This window comes from Mirounga angustirostris, unplaced genomic scaffold (assembly GCF_029215605.1).
Source record: "Mirounga angustirostris isolate CCGP_5_RB_7025 unplaced genomic scaffold, mMirAng1.0.hap1 SCAF_17, whole genome shotgun sequence".
Classification (NCBI taxonomy): domain Eukaryota; kingdom Metazoa; phylum Chordata; class Mammalia; order Carnivora; family Phocidae; genus Mirounga; species Mirounga angustirostris.
The window spans coordinates 13616774-13638464 of NW_026991725.1; the positions used below are offsets into that span (position 1 = coordinate 13616774).

Consider the following 21691-nt stretch of genomic DNA (forward strand, 5'->3'; position numbering starts at 1 on the left):
GGGGCTTTCCCACTGAAGAAATAAGAGCACTTAGCATAGTCAGTCTCAGCAAGACCCATCTACATCCCCATCTCCTTCCTAGGAGAGGCTAATAAATCCACGAGAACTCAGCAGTGGTCCCTAGATGTTTGCAACCGTATCTTGTGTCTTCCATAGTTTGATACCACCTCAGGGCATTGTCTCAGGTATTATCTGTGTTTTATTAAGTGAGGAAAGACAACAGCTGATGGGGACAGAACCACCCCTGGAAGCCAAGTCTCAAGAAATCCCTGCCTCTCTTTTGGCTGAGTGTAAGCATTGTCTATTGTGCACACATCTAACCAGGGCATTCTTACCACTCCCCTTTCCACTAATTTTTCCTTATTGATGGGGGTGGAGAGGGTGTGGGATCCTTAACAGCACCGGGCAGCAAATTTAAAAGCAGAACTTGTTAGTTTTTAAACAAGGACCAGCCAGTTGGACCACAGAGTGGGTGTTTCCATGCAAATTCCAGCACTTCCAAGTTGCTCCATGAACTGAGCCCAGCCAGGACAGCAAACCTTGTTTTTTTGCAGCCAGCTCTTTGATTAGGTCTAGAGAGGGGCTCAATTAGCATCATGGAAACACGGAGCAGATTTCAGAAAGGAAAGGTCAGCTGCAAGCCCTAGCATTTGCTATCAGCCATCTGCCAAGCAGGAAGTGCTACTCAGATCTATTTTTAATCATCTTCCCTAGGCGAAGGCTCCTGGGAGAATGCAGAGGCCAGGCTTATTCCAAGACAAACATTTAATTGCTACCTTTCTGTACACATTTTAAAATAGTCTCTGGATACTCAAGACCAACTTATCCATCCCTGCCCAGTTCTTGGGTTCTAGCATGCTGGCACCTACCTGCAAGGTTGTGTTTGGAGGCCATGGTTGAGGACCTCGTCTTTTTTTTTTTTTTTTTTTTAAAGATTTTATTTATTTGAGACAGAGAGAATGAGAGACAGAGAGCATGAGAGGGAGGAGGGTCAGAGGGAGAAGCAGACTCCCTGCCGAGCAGGGAGCCCGATGCGGGACTCGATCCCGGGACTCCAGGATCATGACCTGAGCCGAAGGCAGTCGCTTAACCAACTGAGGCACCCAGGCGCCCCGAGGACCTCGTCTTGAGGAAATTTCCTGTCTGAAATATCAACTAACTCCACATAACATAATAATCCCTATAACTGGGTTCCAGGGATTTGTTCTGGTTGAAGATGACAGGGAAGAGAGAAGATGTGTAAGTCTAGGAGTACATGTTCATTCCCCACAGCAGTGAGCCAGGCAAAGCTAACTGTGCAAACTTCCTGCTCATTTTTATTTCAAGTGCATCTATCTCTTCAAAAAAGGTAAATTAAAACCAGCTCATCTGGCAGTAACTCATCTGTTACTCAAGATATGGGTTGGCTAAAGAAAGAAGAAAGATTTCATCTCAGTTCCCAGCGACTCAGCCTGTGCTGTGGCTGGTCATCCAGGCCCAGGAACATTTTGTCCACTGGCTTCTTCCCCCTCCTGACTAGTAGCAGCACTCATGTCTCAGTTCCAGCCAGTCCAAGGAATGAAACATCTCTGCAAGGTCTGGACAGACAGGGAGTCAGGCACGGCCATGGCAGATTATGCAGAAACCGAGCCTGGCTCAGGAGCCCCTGCATTCTCCCAGCCCACTCGTCGAACACAGAGTTTCCTTGTCTTTTGACACTTAAAAAATTTCAGCCTCCAATTTCCACCCTAAGGTAAAGTCTAAGCATATGTACAATTGTGCCTCAGCCAAGTGAAGTACCATCTACCAATAAAAGACAGGCTGGATGGCTAGCCACCACCAAGGGCCTGCCCCATCCAACACGATACTGGGGAGCTGCAGGACCCATTATGCAGCATGACAAAGGGACAAAGGGGTCTGCTCCAGGTTTTACCCACCTCTCCACCCTCCCTCTTCCCTCCTCTTAGGAGCTTATCTGTCAGAGAGCAGCCAATGGGAAAGCTAAGCTGAAAGGGCACCTTGGCTGTGGGATCTTTGCCTGACTATGTGAAATAAGAGACTGAGTATTTGGGGCAACTTAATGCCAGCAGGAGCCCCGCCAGAGGGTCAGGGAGGAAGGGACTGAATAGGCAGACATGTGTTTCACAGGAGATCTAACTCCCAGGGTGGAATCCCTCCCCCCAGTGCTGTGGAACTCTGCTCGAGTGAGCTGGAACACACAAGTCCCGGGGGGGCGGGGGCGCTGCATAGGGTCACTCTCCCTGACCCAGTTGGACCACAAATTAATTGGGCTTCTGAGCCCTGCTGACTCTTGAGTTCCTCCTCTTTCTGGTTTCAGGAGCAAAAGGAGCTAATTAGTAAACAGCTTAAGAAAGAATAACTCTTCTTCTGCCCCTGCTGAGAATCACCTATATGCTCTCTCTCCATCCCTTCCCGTTTGCCATGGCTCCATGGGTCAAAAACCCTATTTAAAAAAAAAGAAACAGATGGGGCGCCTGGGTGGCTCAGTCGTTAAGCGTCTGCCTTTGGCTCAGGTCGTGGTCCCAGGGTCCTGGGATCAAGCCCCGCATTGGGCTCCCTGCTCGGCGGGAAGCCTGCTTCTCCCTCTCCCACTCCCCCTGCTTGTGTTCCTGGTCTCTCTGTGTCTCTCTCTATCAAATAAATCAAATCTTTAAAAAAAAAAATCTAAAAAAAAAAAAAAAAGAAACAGATGGGGCACCTGGGTGGCTCAGTCGTTAAGCGTCTGCCTTTGGCTCAAGTCATGATCCCGGGGTCGGTCATGCCTGAATTCCAATTCTGGTTCTACCATCTCCTAACTGGGTCCCCTTGATCAATTCAATTTGGCTAAGCCTTGCTTTCTTCATCCCAAAATGGTCACGATGGTAGTACATTTCTCCCTGGGTCAATATGAGACAAAGTTGTGAGTCACATAAACAGTGCCCCGTACGGTGCTGGTATTTAGTTAACACTCAGTAAAATGATGCCTATTATCATTATTAGAAGGTCTCCAAAGAACTCTTACCTTTTTCAAACAAATGTTAGTCAAAACCACCCTTTGCGGGGTGCCTGGGTGGCTCAGTGACCTGCTTAGGGGGTCTGGTTCAGTGCTTGGCAGGGAGTCTGCCTGAGATTCTCTCCTTCTAACCCTCCCCCCGCCCCCGCCTTGTGCTCTCTCGCTCTCAAATAAATAAATCTTATTAAAACAAAAACAAAACATGCACACACACCCTTTGTGCCTTCAGGGAGTGCAAAGGGCTAGAAGGTAGACAGCAAGCCCTGGCTACTTTCGAAGTGCTAAGGAGGCTAGAAGGCTGGGACTAGGGGCAGGCAAGCCAGGAAGTTAACACAGCATTTTTAAGGAGGCCCTTGCTCTGAGGTGCTGTCCCTGCACTTGGACAGCCCTGAGAGTGGGTGCCTCCTTGAATCTTGTGTCCACAGTAACTTGTTTCCTTCCCCTAGGCAGGGCCTTTATTCCCAGTCACACTCAGACCTACAGAATAGGAATTTCTGGAGGTAGGTCCTGAAGGTAGGCTTTTTTTTATCCCAGGTTATTCTGATGTGCTGTCAGATTTGGGAATCTCTGCCCAAGTATCCCCATTTTCTCAGGCCGGTTTCTACCACGTTCAGGTGTATGCTAACACACAGCAAGAGTGCAGAAGCCGGGACACCTGGGTGGCTCAGTCGGTTAAGCGTCTGCCTCCGGCTCAGGTCATGATCCCAGGGTCCTGGGATCGAGTCCCGCATCGGGCTCTCTGCTCCACGGGGAGCCTGCTTCTCCCTCTGCCTCTGTCTCTCATGAATAAATAAATAAAATCTTAAAAAAAAATAAAAAAAATAAAAAAGCGTTGCAGAAGCCATCTATTTCTCCCCTTCACTTTGCCCTGTTCCCAAACCCCATGACTACACCAAAAGCCGTGTGAGTTCTGCAACTCAGTTCTCACTTCAACGTAATAGAAAAACTCATAAATGTGGGGTTGCAACTGCCACCTCATGATGACTCAGTGAGCTTCACGAAGCCAGCCAAGAGGGTCACACAAAAGGGAATACCTGGCCCAGCAAACCAGAGAAGTCTGAAAGGCCCTCTTCTCAGACTTACGGGTGCTTGGTGTTCACCAGTGATTTATCTGGCTGCTCTTTAACTGATGGCATCACCAGGGAGGAAATGAGCCTGCTTATGAATTACAGCACTGGTTTAATTATCGGTGTTTATTAACTTTATACAATATCAACATTTCTGCCCACACAAAGCTCATGGATATACAGTTTCTAGAAGCTAGAGAAGTTGACTTTACAAAATAGGCCATGTTATAATATTCTAGTCCAATCTCAATCAAATGTTGTCACTCCCTTGCCTAAAAGTGCTTTTCATGGCTCCCCACGGCATACAAAACCGAATCTAAATTCCTTAGCCGGGCCTTTTGGGCCTTGTACAAGGCACCCCTGCTGACCTCCTGCTTCCCCCTCTCCCCCTCTCCATCTCTTCCTGTGATTCCTTAAGCTTGATCTCCTCTAGGCTATTTCTCTGCCTCTGCTCAGAATGAACCCCCCCCTTTTGTTGTTCACTTAAAAAAAACTTATCCTGCTCTTTGCCCCTATAGCATCCTGAATGAACAAACACCTCCTCAAAGCCTGTGTTTCACTACATCTTATAATCATTTATCTGTTTATCTTCCCCATTAGATCATAAGCTACTTAAGGGCCAACATTTTCATGTGTCCATTGCTGTTTCCCCAACGCCTCATACAGCAGTGTTCAGTATGTGCTGAATGCGCAGAGAGGTTACGTAACTCACTCGATGCACACTGAGTAGTTAGTGCCAGGGCCAGGCCTCGAGCAGAGGTGGCTTAACCCTTCATTCAGGGCTTTTAAAATGATCCCACAGACTCCTGGATGCAGGGCCCCACACGGTTTTCCCATGAGAGTGATGAGACTGTGTGAGACTATGTGCACCATCTGGCTTAGTCACCTTGTAACCTTTGGTGGGAACCTGGGGTGCATGATGGCTGAGGCTGAAGTTTGGCCTGAACAGCGAACTGACACCAGAGTGTCAAGCGGGGCTAGTTGATGAACACAGTGCATCAGCTCCTACACCACCCATACCAAGTGTAACCACTGTGTTGGTTTTAGAATCCTCCTGAAATCACATAAACCCATTTCTCCAACATTCACTTCACAACATTCATTCCCGTTTTGTAGCCTAGGAATCAGCAAATAATGCACAAGGGCCCAATTGAGCCTCTCACCTGTTTCATACGTATTTCACTGGAACACAGCCATGCTCGTTTGTTTATGTATTCTCTATGGCTGCTGAGTTGGGTGGTTAGACCATATGGCCAGCAAAGCCTAAAATACTATCAGGCCTTCACAGAAAATTTTGCCGACCCCTGATTTAGCTGAAGGCAGAGGGAACGAAGACGCCAAAGAGCCCCTCCCTTCTACCATGAGACTGGTTGCCCCCATCCTAGAAGTTAGTGGACCAACTGGCTTTTGCATGATGTCATTTCTTTTTTTAGCACTGGTTACAGGCCTGGAATCCAGGAGGAGATTTTTGCCTCACACACACACACACACACACACACACACACAGGGGCCTGAAACACCTAGCCGGTAGCCTGGGATATAGTGGTGCTCAACAAGTGTTTATTAAATAAAGACATAGAACAAAGGCCTGGGAAGTGCGCCTGTCTGTGCCCCGGAACGGAAGTCCATCCTCCCTCCTGTCAGTTTCAAGGTGACCAGTCACACAGGTGCCTGGCAGCAGCCTGGTGACCTAGATTTGTCAGACCTTATCTTATCGGCTTTCCTTCCTTGTGTATTTACCCAGCACCTGCCCCCACAGTGCCCAGGGCAGACTGGCCTGTTGTTTTTACAGAGAAGGAGACAGACAGGGAGGAGCTTTCCTCCCCCACAGATATATACTTTGCTTTTTCTTTCTCCTGCTAAAGCGGGGATCAAGAAATATGGGGACTTGGAGCTTAAGGAGCTCCAGTAAGTCGGGTTTCTCCTGCTTCCTCTCTCCTTCAGTTGCATGGGTGAATGTCTGGGGGCAACCTGAAAGGGCTCTCCAGAGCCCTACTTGTCATTTGGAACATTCTGCATCTAGAGGGGAGGGGCTGAGGGCAAAACCATGCAGCTTTCAGAAGTAAACAAAGCAACCACCACCCAAGGGTTAGAGGCCTGTTCCTGAGAACAGACATTCCTCCAAATCCACATCAGAGAACAGCGGGTCTAATTCACTGGCCACCTTGAACTTCAAGAGCCTAGCTGGTACTTTCACTTGGCTGGGATAGCCCAGGCTAACACTGCAGTGGAGGACTGGGACAGTCAGGGAAAAAGCTGTGCACAGGTGGGAAGCTCATGAAAATCAGGCAAATTGGATGGAAAGCACTATGGAAATGTTGGTTTCTCAGCTGCTGTGGAGAGCCCTGGGGACCAGGTTCAGGATGGGGATCCCCACTTCTAGTGCCACCAGCTGCTTCTTCAGATAATGGGATTTCCAGTGACCGAAGTACCAGGCACAAACTGGGTAAGGGCAGAGCATACACCTGTTTGCCACTGTGTTCCCCAATATCTAACACGTAAGAGGAGGTCACAAAACGTGGAACAATGGTAGGGTCTAATGCAGGAGGTTTCACTCTGAGATCTTTCGTTTTGGCAAGGAAAAACTTTTCTGTCCGCTCATGTATCTGTTGGAGAGTTCAAGTTACAGCAAATGCTATTGGGGGAACCAGCCCAAACAGGGAGGAAAAGGAGTTTCCTGGTTCCCCAAAGTTAGATCATGTTCCTTTTGACAATATAAGCTGTGCCTTCAAAGGTCCAAAGGTGTTGGGGGGCAGGGGGAAGGGGAGAGCCAGTGCCACCTGCTCTGCCTCTTAACATCACTGTGATCTGGAGGGGAGGGAGTTCATGGACTGTTAGATGTTGTTGTTTTTAGCAGCAGCTGGTGGAGCCATCTCCTCCTCTCTTCCTCTCCTCCCCGCTCTGGCCCTGAGTCACAGTCCAGCCACTAGCAACAGGCAAGGGAGGGGAGGGAAACCCAGAGCTAAAGCTCTCCTTGGTTTGGCAGCCCTGACCCCAGAGACAATACTCTGGGTCACCAGGTCAAACCCTCCCCGCAGGAGCTAGCTGAGTGCTTTGGAATCAAAAGTATCAGAGATTCTTTTCGGGCTTTGTTTTTTAAAAATCATGAAAATGGCTTCCTTTTAAAGAACTCCCTCCATCCATCCCCACCAGGAAGCATCACGGGGTGAACCAAATTGACAAGCAATTCTCTGGCCATGGCGCCAACACCCAAGGCTGCCTGGGCTACTATTAGAGCAGTTTGAGGTCTCTGTGCCTGGTGGCTGTGTCGGGTGGAGGAAAAATCACCACCTGACAGACTAGAAGGGAAGGGCTCAGGGGCAGATTTTTCCATTTAAATTCTAGAGTGGCCTCAGGGCTGCTTGCAGGGAAGCCCAACCCCACCACTGTCCGAGAGTGGAGGCTATTGCTCTTATTTCATTATCACCGGAGACGTGCTGGTCCCTTCCGAATGACAAGGAACAAGAGATTCAATGATTCTAGAGGTCTCAGAAGACCACTAACAAGAGCATAGCTAACAGGTAATAGCTGAGACTCCAAAAGAAGGAAGGAGCCAATAAACCAGGACAGCTGGGGAGCCAGCATCTGGTTATGTTTGCCACTTTGGTTTTGCTTAATGAATCGTCAGAGGTAACAACTACCGACCTTTATGGAGCATTTCCTATTATGTCAGGCACTGTGAGAAGTACTATATATTGATGACCTCAGCTAATTTCCTCAAAAATCTTATAGGTATCTAGTATTATTATTATTCCCATTTTCCCAATGAGGGCATTAAGACACAGAGAGATGACTCAGCTTGCCTAACTACTGAAATCAGGATTTGAACCCAGGTAGTCTTGCTCTGAGATTACATTGTAATCCTGCTAAGTTATGTTGCCTTGTATCATCTGCTGCTGCTATATTAGAATCAGAAGATGGGAGAGGCGGAGGGACACTTACTTTAATGACAGTCTGATCTAGTGCCTCATTTGGTGGCTGAAGAAAAAGGAAAGCCAAAAAGAACGGTCTTGCCCAAGATTATACAGCTTGACACTTTCGTTCTACCCCTGTCAGCCCTCTCCTCCAGGCCTGCCTCCAGCATTCACAAGCACCAGCTATGTGTGAGGCAGTAGGTGGTGTGGGAGAGAGGAGGTGGCAAAGTACAAAGTCAAGAGGCACTCAGTTTCTCTGGGCTTTGGTTTCCTAATCTGTAAAATGAGGAGCTGAAGTAGAAAAATCCAGGTTCAAAGGCCCCTCTAGCTCTAACATTCTTGAAGAGTCTTTGACTCCAGGTCATTCAGAATCATATTAGGAAGCAAGACAATTATGTGTAAAAACTGCAGGTAACCACAATAACACAGACCATATTATTATAAGACGGTCATTATTAATTGCCAAGTGAACAACCAGGCAGTGAATTTCCATAGGAGTTCAACGGACGGAGAGAATCCTAGAAAATACTTAAACTAGTCTTCAGGAATGGGTATAAAGTGAATAGAAAGAAAGCAAGAAGGACTCTTCAGGCAAGGGAAATGATAGGAGGGAAGACAGGGTAGGATTTACCACCAACACTACTGAGAGACCAGAAAACAGTTGATGCTGGGGTGCCTGGCTGGCGCGGGCGGTTAAGCATCTGACTCTTGGTTTCTGCTCGGGTCATGATTTCATGCTCCTGAGATCGAGTCTCACATCAGGCTACTTGGGATTCTCTCGCCCTCTCCCTCTGCCCCTCCCCACCGCCATGCATGTGCTCGCTCACTCTCTCTATAAAAAAAATAAATGGGGCGCCTGGGTGGCTCAGTCGGTTGAGCATCTGCCTTCAGCTCAGGTCCTGATCCCAGGGTCTGGGGATCGAGTCCCGCATCGGGCTCCCTGCTCAGTGGGGTGTCTGCTTCTCCCTCTGCCTGCCACTCCCCCTGCTTGTGCACACTCACTCTCACTCTGACAAATAAATAAATAAAATCTTTAAAAAGAAAAAATAAATCTTAAAAAAAAAAGGGGGGGGGGAAGGAGATAGTTGATGCCAAAAGGAGCTACCTAGGTAGGACTGTCAAGCTATGGTAAAGAAGGCATAGAACTATCTAGATATGTATTCCACACAGCTTCTTGGTAACCTATGACCTTAGGCAAGTCACTTAATTCCCACCTTGAAGGGATGTTGTAAAATTAAGTGATGGAGTAAAAGGAATCCCTAGCACACAGTAGACGTTCGATAAATAGTAGTTAAGCAGCGATGTACATTTTTCATCCTGTGTTTTTTAGGGCACCAACACAACCACATCTGTAAACATTCTTCTGTCCTCCACAGTGAGCCTTATATTCCCATGCACCCTGAAGATAACAGGCTAAGTACAGGAATCATGGTGATTTCATCTCTCTAACCCTAGCACTCGGCATAGAGCCTGGCATGTTGTTTGAAATAAAAAAATATTATTGAACTGAACAATCTGAATATGATGGTGGATTCTGTTCAGGCCCTAAAAAAACAAAACAGCTGAACCAGCAATGGTGCAGCTTTACCATTCCAGAGACAGACCGAGTGCCAGTGCTAAAAAACACAGGGGTAGGGTCCTGCACCTACTGCTTGTTTCCGGGGAAGACGCCCTGTTGAAAAGAGTTTCTTTGGATTTTGAGTAAGTGCACAAGCTTGGCAATCATCAGCATCCTTACTGAATGCCAAGACACTAATGTACAAACCAATCTTATGATTGGAACCTTATAGGCATTTGCAAACCACGGAGTTAATTTTCAGGGTACGCCTCATAGCTCAAGTCAACATTTCCTTTTGGTATTTAAAGCAACCACATAGAAAGGATCACATTTGAGCAGATTCATGTTCCAGCTGCCTGTAGTCTGCAGCAAAAAACACGGATGATTCACCAGACTTGGTCCCTAGCAGCTCCTCTGATAAGAAATGGGTGAGCGGTTCTACTTGTGCCTACATCATTAATTTTCACAGGGAGCAGGCATGACTATGGGACAGGTCTGCCTCCCATCCAAAGAGTGTGACCTTCTGAACTCAAGTCCTCTTATTCGTAACTATAAATTACAGAATTTTTTCAACCCTTAGAATGCTTGTATTTCTTCCTCAAGCAATGCTCAACAAATCTTCACTGAACCATCATGTGCCCCAAATACCCACAGGCCACCGCAACGCTTACACCCTGGTTCCTCCATCTCCAGTCTCTCTTCAGCAGTTCTGCCGACCACACCACGACAACATTTGCCATCTCAAAGCAAAGCTCTGGTCGTGTCACTACTTGCTCAGAAGTTTCAGAAGCACCCAACTGCCAGTAGTATAACGTCAGGACTTGGATTCTTCCAACAACCTGGCTTCAACCTACTCCTTCGATCTGTTTTCACACAGCTCCTCAATATCGAACCTAAAAGAATGGGCTGCTCCCCGCATGCTTCCTGCCTCCACTTTGTTGTTCACACTGTTCTTTTTACGGGCCCCTCCTCATCCATTTCTACATGTCTCAGTTCTTGCTTCAAGGCACATCTCAAAGTCACTTCTACCAAGTCTTCCCAGGTGGATCTTAAGGTTTTGATCAACCTTTTGAGAACCTGAAGGCGGCTATGGAACCCTCCCTTGAAAAACGGACTATACATAGAATAAAACATACAATTTCAAGGATCCCTTGAATCAGTCCATGGACCCCAAGTTAGGACCCTCTACGTCTATCTCCCCAGTTTATAGTACTCATAGTCATTCACTTGTATATTCACTGAAAATCTACAGCAGTCTTTAGGAGCTGTGTGGAGTGCTAGAGAAACAAAGATGGTATCATAATTATCTCCTCAAGCAGTTCACAAGCTAATGGAGACATGTTACACCGTGATAACTGCTCTAAGATAAACATGAGGTGAAATACAAACTTCAAGAAGGGATGACTTAGGAAGCTACTATCTGCCAGCTAGAGCCCAAGTTCCTTGAGGATAAAATCCTTGAGGGTAATATTCTAATACTTACTAGAGTGCTACACACACACAGAGTACATATTTAGTAATATGGGCAATGACAGGACAGAGCCAATGAGACAAAACAGCACGTATAGGCACAGTGCCCACTGCCATTACCACATCTGCCAGAGGCCTCTGAGATCCAGATAAGGTGGTCCCATGTTCGAACAATCATGCTATACAAATTATCCCAGCCTAATTTATGGTTTATCTCACCCTGAAGTAATTCAATCTCTGTCCCCATGGAGAGAAGATAGCATAAGATATTACATCTTACAAGCTCCAAATGGTTTCTTTTCATCAAGGAACACTGTCATCTAACCATATCCCTTTGTTTGCAGATTTTCTGTATAGACTTGGTTCACCTGTCACCCCTTCCTGAGGGACCAACAGATAACCCTTTTACCCTCCCCCAGAAATAACACTTCATTAGAAGATTAGGGCTTTCAAAGGTCAGATAGTTGGGGGAAAGCCAGTAATTTTAGGTTAGATATGTAATTTTCTTTACAAAATCTAAATTGATTGAATGTGGGGGCACCTGGGTGGGTCGGTCGGTTAAGTGTCCGGACTCTTTTTATTTTTTTATTTTTTAAAGGTTTTTTTTTTTTTTTTTTTTTAAGATTTTATTTATTTATTTGAGAGAGAGAGAATGAGAGACAGAGAGCATGAGAGGGAGGAGGGTCAGAGGGAGAAGCAGACTCCCTGCCGAGCAGGGAGCCCGATGCGGGACTCGATCCCGGGACTCCAGGATCATGACCTGAGCCAAAGGCAGTCGCTTAACCAACTGAGCCACCCAGGCGCCCAAGTGTCCGGACTCTTGATCTCAGCTCAGGTCTTGATCTCAGGGTCCTCAGTTCAAGCCCCATGTGGGGCTCCACGCTGGGTGTGGAGCCTACTTAAAAAAAAAATAAATAACTGATTGAATGTGTTTTTAAATGGGGCTTATTGGCTTACTTTGGAACTCTTCCATAATTTATCACTTCTACCTTTGCTGTACCTCAGAAAAGCTCTTTAGTAAACCAACAAACATTCAACAATGTCTTACAAACATAGAAGCAAAGACACACACTATGATGTGGGTCCTACCAGCACGGCTGTTCTCAACCTCATTTTTCTTAAAACCCATCAGTCACTCCGGTACAATCATAGGTCCTACTTTTATTTCAGAAACAAAATTTTCACTTTTTATGATATAGACATTTACAGGTTTATATACAATCTAGTTTTTTTTCTCCTAGTAATTCAATAGAAATACTAATTTTATTGTATTACAGTTTTTGTAAAAAGTCATTGTCACATATCCATTGACTACCAGAAATCTCTCAGTTCATAAAATTAGAATTCAACATACAGTTTGCAAGTTAGAAAAAAGCTCAGGATGATCTTCAAGAGCCACACTTTCTTGTCCATATTCTTCGTGAATTATGCCGCTTGATGTGACACACCAGCCATCAGTACTACTACGTACAATCCAAACTTCACTGTAACATTTTCAAGACACTTAAAGAGAAAGGAATGAGTGGCTTTTTAAATATTCTACTCTTGTATTTATTTTTTACATCAATTTTCCAGGATATTTATTATACTTTAAAGACAAGCTGGTGGGTGGTATAAATTAAGAGAAACACATCCCTGATAAGTAGAATGGAAAGGACAGAACAGATCTCTGTACCTCCATACCAGCACCCCTCCATGTCCACTACCTCCAAGCCACTGTGTTAGGGGTACAAGTCTTTTTGAGAATCAGTGGTGTGGAATACTAGTGCTCAAAGCAGAGGTGGAGGGCCTGGATGGTTCAGTCGGTCAAGCAGCTGCCTCCGGCGCAGGGTCCTGGGATCGAGCCCTGCCATGGGCTCTCCACTAGGCAGGGAGCCTGCTTCTCCCTCTCCCTCTGCCCCTCCTCCAGCCTGTGAGCTCTCTCTCTCTCTCTCACTTATGCACTGTCTCTCAAATAAATAAATAAAATCTTAAAAAAAAAAAAAAGCAGAGGTGGGAAATGGCAGGTAGAGTGGGCCCCTCGGTAGCCATGAGACCAATACATGGCTTCAGAACATCTTCCTCCCTGCCACTTCTCTCAGAGCAATGCTACATCTTACATCTAAGGCAGGCAGGGAAAACCAAAATGCTACTACTGTAAGCCCAATGGAGCCCGATAGGGAACCAAAAGAACCATCCTCCTAAAAGCTCCCAGCCTCAGGAGGAGGCCTGGTGCTTGAAAACAGCCAGAGCTCCTCCCATGGAGCACAGTTGAGGGGGAATGCGATGGACGGGTCTGGCTCTGAGGCTGTGGAACCTCAGGCCAGTCACTGAGCTGCCCGTGGCCTGTTTCCTCACAAAGAGAGGCTGGACTAGATGACCAGCAATTCTGGGAATTTTGTATTTGTCACCAGGAGATAATCTGACCCGAAGATCTGACATAGCAATAACTTCTATAGCTCTGGATGGTGAGGGAAAGATTTCTGCCTTCCCCCTGGACTGGACACCCACTCTACAGCCTCCCACAACATCTTCCCTCCAAGGCCCCAGAATACTACAGCAAACTGTGTCTTGGAATGAGGATACCATCCCCAAAGTGAGTTCGTGAGAGATTAATCCAATTCACCATTCCCAAATAGCCTATTCCACAATGCCATTAAAGGGGGATGGGTCAGCAGGAGGGAGGCGAAGGAAGTGAAATGAGCATTAGATTGTTCTCACTTGGGGCAACTAGCTGTACCAACTGAAACTTATTATTTTATAATCAAAGTATATTTTTATAATAGGGCTTGCACCATTAAGTGAGAAACAACAATATGAGCAATTCCTCATGCCAACTTAAAATACCTCCGCATGCAAACACTCCAGCATTTAGATCACAACACCCCCTAAGAAAGAAAATGTAGGATGTCTCAGCACATTCCCTAGATAGTTCCGTCATCAATTCAGAGAGGCCCCCTACCGCCATCCTACAGAGAAAATACTCTGTTACCTTTGTGCAGACACACACAACTTTGCTTCTATGGCCTTTTGAGAAATCCAACTCCTGGACTCCAGGTTCTAAAATGAAACCATCTTGGCTAGACTAAATTTGCTTGGTATTAGGCAAGCACAATCCCCTCCACCACCCCCCAGAGCCCCTTTGGACAGCAAAACCAAAAGAAGAAAAGGGGCTACTTTTTTTTTTTTAAAGATTTTATTTATTTATTTGAGAGAGAGAATGAGAGAGAGAGAGAGCATGAGACGGGGGAGGGTCAGAGGGAGAAGCAGACTCCCCGCTGAGCAGGGAGCCCGATGCGGGACTCAATCCCGGGACTCCAGGATCATGATCTGAGCCGAAGGCAGTCGCTTAACCAGCTGAGCCACCCAGGCGCCCCAGGGCTACTTTGTATTTGCAGAGAAGCTTTGTGATTTGCCAACCACCCACACACACCCATGATCTCATCTAGTCTCATAACAACCCAGTGAGGTAAACCTCCTCACTCTACCTTCTAATAAGGTATGCCTATCTCATAGGACTGTAATGGGGATGGCCCATAGTAAGCACACAGTAAGTGCTAGCTACTAGGCATTACGCACAGCAGCAAATATTATTTCACCCATTTTATTAGGGAGAAACTGAGACTCAGAGGTTGGACAGTTGATTCCAAGCAATGAGGCCTCTGGGGGTTTACAGCAAGCTGGGAAGGCAGAAAGGCTAGTGCCGGATTCTTTCCACCACATCAGTAGAGACCCTAATTGTTCAAAACATTACAACTACACATTTCCATGGGAGCCCAAAGTCCTGATTCTGTTCCCAGTTCTCTACTCCAGCCATATACTCAGAGCTTTAGTTCTCTGGACCTTTGTGTTGCCTTCTCCATAATAAAGTCAGACTCACATTTTTTTTTTTTTAACCAAACAACAGAATGTCAGGCTTCCAGATGAAAGGCTCTATTACAAGTACAAAGTATCATTTAATTACACTGCTGCTCTAGTTATCTGCTTCCCAGCTCCTAACTCCCACTGGGCAGATTCTGAAACCGCATAGGAGATTATGTCAAGAGGGGAGAACAGGAGAAACATTCTCTCCCTGAACTTTCTTAAATGGAAGAGAGAAACAGAATGAAAAGAAAGGCCCATTTTCCAAGGAGGGGGCTGGGGCAATGATCTTTCCGTTAAGCGGACCTGCCTAAGAATCTATAGATTATTTAACGCCGGGGGTGGCTGTGGAGTGAAATAAAGGAAGCTTTGTGCAGTGCCAGCCACAGTTCCCTCATTCCCTCCCCACAGCCAGGCATTTAACCCAACTCTTTAAATCATCAAGCTCTAATGTACGCCATCTGTGCACCAGTTGTAGCCAACGAAACTGAAGCCTGTGCTGACTTTGGCCTGGACTTGTGAATGAGCCTTTCTGCCCCAGAAGGGGCAGGAAGGAGGACAGGAGGCCAACAAAGACTTTTTTTGCTCATCACTTGTCTTCTCCCAAGGCTCACGCTCCACCCATCTATTTGATCATTTAGTGAGCTCTCGGCCATGTTGGGTCCTGACCGGGGAGATCCAAAACTAGGAGATGTGGTCCCAGGTAAAAGAGAATGTAGAAAAGCTCCTGGGAGAGAGGAAAGAGGTGAAGGAAAAGGGCTGCTGTTGGCTGAGGCACAGACGCCTGAAATACCCCCATCTGCATATTCAGGGATGTTGCTTAGTTCCAAGTGGTTGGAACATAAAGCAAGGAATTGGCAAGAAACCTCACTCAAAAAGGCCCGACTGTCCAAGGCCCTGAATACCAGGCTTCAAACATCAACACTGAAGGCCACTACCATCTCCACATGTTCCCTCTGTCCATCTTACAAGGCCCAGCTCAAATACCACCTCTTCCAGAAACCCATATTGAACATGCTCAAAGAAATTGCTCTCTCTTCTTTGAGCCTCCAATTTGCATTCTTGGACAGCCTGTTTGAGTCTCAACTTCTCCATCCAGAAAATATGATTAACATCACCTACCTTGAAGTCTTCTTATGAGGGTTAAGTGAGATAACATTTATAAAGTGTCAGGTAGTTTTCAGTACACAGAAGTTGCTAGAACACATTTTATTGTTACCTCAATTTCTTATGATACGTAACACTTCTTCCTGCTATTAAAAAGATGTTTTGGCTTCCATTTTCTCTGGAGATTTCCAGAAATAGGACAGCTCACATCTTCCCTCCAAGCTTACAGGCCCCATTCCAAAGCAAAGGGGACTGACTCCTCTCTTCCCTCACTGACACAGCCTCCCCACATCCAAAATTCCAGACTCGAGGGGTTCCCAAAAGATTCAAGCGGAATCTGAGACAAGATGCTGGCTGGAACACAAATGGCATAAAGGAGAGTAATCAGCAGAAGCCTAGAGAAGTGAAAGTAGGCCAGAAGCCAAGACTCTAAGGGCTCCAGGGTTCAAGCTCTGTGGTAACACTCGATCTTGGGATTGGCCTAGGAGGAGGACTTCTGTCCTCAGTCCTGATTTGAGAAGCCCCACAACCACAGACATGGTTGTTCAAGCACCCTCCTTCACTTCCTGTCAAATCAGCCAGCTGGACAGGGCTGTTCTAGAACTACTGATCCTTCATCCCTTTCTGGCTGGGACTACCAAACCAGAGCAAAGAAAAGTGATGCCACCTTTTCCAACAGTTCTTGTAAACAGATCAAGAACACCAAATTTTTTTTTTTTTTTAGTTTGGGTATGTATAAAGGTTGTTTTTTTTTATTTTAATGGCATGAAGTCTAGGTTCTGAGGAAGGATTCTTTTTAAAGTCAAAAGGTCCCCATGATCTCTTTCTCCTTTTCATGTAGCCTAGTAAATCCCATTTCTCCTCCCATGGGAATTTAGGGCCAGGAAGGAGGGAGCTCCCCTAAAAATGCTGCCTGAAGGAGCCAGTTCCTGGACTGCACAACTGGGATGGTGGGTTTATTGGTTAACAATCTCCCCAACCCAACTTTAGGAAGCAGTTGTTAAAGCTTTTCAGGGAAAATAGGGTTCCACTCTTTCTTCTGACTATGATCAAGTGTCATAGCATATTTTACCTCATGTAGAAGCCCTAAAGGTCCCGAGGCCAGTGGGTCATCTCTTTACCAAGCCACTTGTGGTCCTCACCAAAGGCCACCCATTTTAGTAGCTCAACAGTCTGATAACCTTCCCAGGGAGCTTGGAAGGCAACATCCTCTCATCTCAGCTAAGAAGCCCCTCCTACAAGATATCCTGCTCCTACCACCTTTCCTAGAGTTCTCTTTCCAGGCAGACAGCACTCTCCATGGCGTTCACCCACCAACTTGAGCTAAGCCAGCCAAGTGAGAGGTTCCAATCACTCCTCAGCCCCTCTCCCCTCCGGCCTGCGAGCCACCAGCCCCCCAACCTCCAACAGGGATGACATCTAATTTCCAAAATTACAAATTAAAACTAGTACACCCTCCCTCCAGCTCAGAGTTATCTCTCAATTGAGTGAAACAGCCACACAGGTTAGCCCTCCCTGGACAAAAAATAAAGTACAAATATCTTGGTTTCTTCAGAAGAGCTAATAAGCCTGTGCAACCTTATGAGCCAGAAGTGTCCTCCAACCCAGAGGAGGGCAAGGAAGGCCTACAGGGAAATGTACCTTGGAAATGAGTTCATCGTGATTGGCCAAGTGGGCTCTGCAGTGAATGCAGCTGTAGGTCCTGTGGCAGGAGGGCAGATATGCCTGGAAAGTCTTGGATCTTGTCATCTTCACCATTGGCGCCGCTGAGTGTGGGGTGAACTCTGGAGTGGCCCACGAGGCACTCCCACAGGACGGGTCGCACGGGAAACACCGGAAGACACAGGTAAAGGCCGTGGTTTGGCAGGGGGTGGGTGTGGGGCAGGCTCCACACACTGGTGATGTCTTCAGAGGAAGGACCCTCAAGCAGAGGTCGAGGGCTGGTTCTCAGCAGCCTGCAGTGCCAAGATAAGGGGAATATCATTAGCTGATGGAACAGGGCTTCCTGCAAAGCAAGTCAAGTCCAACAGCCACCCAAGAGAGAGGGCAGTATTTACAGGAAGAAATGACCCCTTCTCTGTTTCTTACCATCATTGCCAAGACGCCCAATTATGAGAAAGAAACTACTGGAGATCCCAGTGTTGATGCTTTTCCAGAGCTGGAGGTTCAGTATCCACCCAGGGTTCTCAGCAGTTACCTTAGGCACCCTCCACCAACATTCAGAAACTGGCATGATCACCGTTCTCAGGGAACCCTAGAAGAGGCCAGGATTAAGGATGTACCACCTGTAGCCCCAGGGAGAAGGCTCCTAAGGGGCCTCGTCTTCTGAGCCAACCAAGATAAAGGGCTAAATGAGGAGGAAACGTTCAGCCTCTACAAAGTCACTATAGCAACAGTCATGTATGTATTTCTCATCCATCTCCGGATTCCAGGAGTCTTCCAACACTTAAACCCACCACCTAGAGGGGTGCCTGGGTGACCTAGTCGGTTAAGCATCTGCCTTCGGCTCAGGTCATGATCCCAGGGTTCCTGGGATGGAGCCCTGTATCGGGCTCTCTGCTCGGCGGAAGTCTGCTTCTCCCTCTGCCCCACCCCTGCTCTCTCTTGCACGCCCCCTAACAAATATAATCTGAAACAAAAAACAAAAAGCAACCCACCACCTACAGAGGCAACAAACCCCACACCACCCTTTGCTTGGAACTACACATGATACAAAGGATCAAGTTCCCAACCAGCAGGGTCCCTCAAAGCTAGCCAGCTCTTTTGGGAGAAATTATTTCCTTTGCCATACCTTGCCCAGAAATAGATGCTCAGTACTTTTCTGTTTGAAAAGCAAGCAAGCAAATGAATGAAACAAATGGCATAATCAGACTGCTGCATCTAAAATTCACAATGACAGTAAATTTTACCAGAATTTCTCCTCAACCCTCAAAGTTTCCATTAGTCATCCCACAGCACCAAACATCTCTCCTGCCACTGCCTCAGCAATTTTATTCTACTGGGAACCAAGGACACTGAGAAAGTGGGTGGTTTCCGGGTTATGTCCAAGTAAAGGTCCGAGGGCAAAGCCCCAAGGTCCAATGCACACTCCGCTTCTCTGGATCCCCTGACTGAAGCTTCTGGACCTACCTATGCCCTGCGCTTCACTAATAGGGGTGGTGTTCCCACTTGCCTACCTCCCAGGAGAGTCATAGTGTTAATTAATGCCTGCATCATGCCTTTTTTTTCCCCAAAGATTTTATTTATTTATTTGACAGAGAGAGACACAGCGAGAGAGGGGAACACAAGCAGAGGGAGTGGGAGAGGGAGAAGCAGGCTTCCCGCGGAGCAGGACCCTGGGATCATGACCTGAGCCAAAGGCAGATGCTTAACGACTGAGCCACCCAGGTGCCCCCCCTGCATCATGCTTTAAAGATAAAATTATTTAGAGAGACAGGGGAGGAAGACAAATAAAATCAGATCTTTGCGGTATTATGTCTGGGATCCATCTGGATGTTTAGAGAAAGCTGTAAATCATAGTTCTCTTTTTCCTCTAAACCTTACTAACCAGATCTTTCCAAAGGGATGCTGTCCTCCTCCCTGACATCTTTCCCACCACAGCAGTCACTGAAAGTCACTGTGCCCCTGGCACTCTGTACATCCTCCTGAGTGGCCAACCGCACTGCCCAGCACTAGGCTGAAGGACAACAGTGGTCACTACTCTCACCCTGCATGTCCCTTGTGCGGTCCTGAACCATGCAGGGCTCCATGTTCAGGGTGGCCAATTACACATGAGACGTCCAACTGTAGAAGGAATTCAGATCTACAAGGGCCCAGGCATAGTGTCTTCCCTGCTTGGTCCACCCACCACTATTTTTAAAAATGTGGAATCAGGTGACACTGAACATTATAGAAATACTTGGAAGAATATGGAGGTGAGAACTTGTTTCCCCAGCTTTGCCTCGGAGTTAGGCCAGGCCATAACAGGGGATGAACAAGGAAGACACATGACCCCTTGGATCCGGAGCCCCTCCTTCTCACCCAGGACATCCTCTGATAGAAGGTAAGGTGAGTGTGGTCAAAACAAAAGCCCATGGTAGATCAGTGGTGTCGGGTGTTGAGGGTGTTGAGCTGTCAGAGGTGGTAGAAAGAGCCAAGTACCCTGCCTGAGGTTTCCTGAAATACCCTTGAACTTTCCAATACCTGCGTTTTGCTCTCAGGAAGGGCAGTATCTCCAGGAAAGGAAGGGGTGGTAGGTCAGGGTAAGGAACAGGAAAGACAGGCAGGGAAACGAGCTAGAGGCTTGCCCCAGGCCAGCTTCTGAAGTCCACAGCCTTCACTGCCCAGTGGGAAGCACTCAGAGTACGGGTCCCATCGGTGTTATACAAACACTGAAGGAAGAAAAGGAAACAACGAGCCCTGGCTGCCAGTCTGGGTTTACAGAGCAGCCAGAGTCTGTTTTCTTATACATGCAGACAGCTTCTAAATTATGCATTTCCCCAGAGTAGAATTATTTCTTCTCTCACTTCTCTTCTGTAGGAAACCAAAAAAAAAAAAAAAAAAAAGTTTGCAGGCAGGGGTTTCTGGTTATGCTCAGCTTCAAATCTGAATTCCAAAACTTGTTCAAAGCTACCTTCTGAGGAGTAAGCATTTATGGTCTGTACTAAATGTGAACATGTCACACACAAACACATACCCATGCACACATTCATCACACACCACAGCTCTGAACTTAAAAAGAGAAGAATCGACCCCATAAGCAACATCCCAGGCTGCTGGGTGCTGGAGAAACCCCGGAGAGCCTAGCCTGCCGGCATGAGACTCTGCTGTAACAGGGTCACTCTGCTCCTCTCCCTCTCTCACAGGAATTCACAGGCAACCAAAATGGGACTCCTTCCCTAAGAAGCAAGGAAAGAAAAAGTGGCTTGTTGAAATATGCATCTTGTCCAACCACAACAGGGCAAGCTGGAAGAATGAGAGGGGTCAGTAGAAAGCAAGCTGAAGCAGAATCAAGAGAGGATCGTTGTGCCTGAGAACAAAGAGAGTAGGCTGTCACAGAAACGAGGTGACAGCTAGGTCCGAAAAATAATCACCTGTTACTGTCTTCTTCCCTCCTAAGGGAAAATTTTAAAAGCGGCTTCTTTGAGTCAGTTCTTAGGAAGGAAGGTAAAATAGATGGATTTAATCTTTATTTTTTTAATTTTTTAAAAAGATTTTATTTTTATTTTTAAAGATTTTATTTATTTGTCAGAAAGAGAGAGAGAGAGCACAAGCAGGGGGAGGGGCAGAGGGAAAGGCAGGCTTCTTGCTGAGCAAGGAGCCTGATGTGGAATTCGATCCCAGGACCCTGGGATCATGACCCGAGCTGAAGCTTAACCGACTGAGCCACCCAGGCGTCCCTATCTATCTATCTATCTATCTATCTATCTATCTATCTATCTATCTATCTATTTATTTATTTGAGAGGGAGAAAGAGAGCAAGAGAGCAAGAGCATGCGGAGGGGCAGAAGGTGAGGGACAAGCAGGTTCCCTGCGGAGCAGGCCCTGAGAGCATGACCTGAGCCTGAAGAAGTCAGATGCTTGCCTGAAGAAGTCAGATGCTTGACCAACTGAACCACCCAGGTACCCCTAAGTTTTTTTTTCTTTAAAGGAAGGAACGAAGGATATGGGGCTGCATTGATTTCTGGACTTCGGTACTTGTAATGGGGCCACATAGGCTCCATGGGGCTTCATGAGTCCAACTCGTGGAGTCCAACATACTGTG

At 46.8% G+C, this 21691-nt stretch overlaps 1 protein-coding gene across 4 annotated transcripts in view; it reads right to left on the minus strand.

Moving 5' to 3' along the window:
* YPEL2 (yippee like 2) overlaps positions 1-21691 on the minus strand; it is a 99449-nt gene that overhangs the window by 61253 nt on the left and 16505 nt on the right. For 3 of the 4 annotated variants that reach the window (XR_006793275.3, XR_008507191.2, XM_045889270.3), the window contains exon 2: positions 17590-17903. Coding sequence is in view for 2 of the 4 variants with exons in the window: in XM_045889270.3 (XP_045745226.1) it covers positions 17590-17706 (117 nt within the window). In the remaining 2 variants the exon portion in view is untranslated. Of the gene's footprint in view, positions 1-17589; positions 17904-18036; positions 18203-21691 lie in introns of all 4 variants that reach the window. The other variant, XM_064582529.1, reaches the window with a different exon arrangement.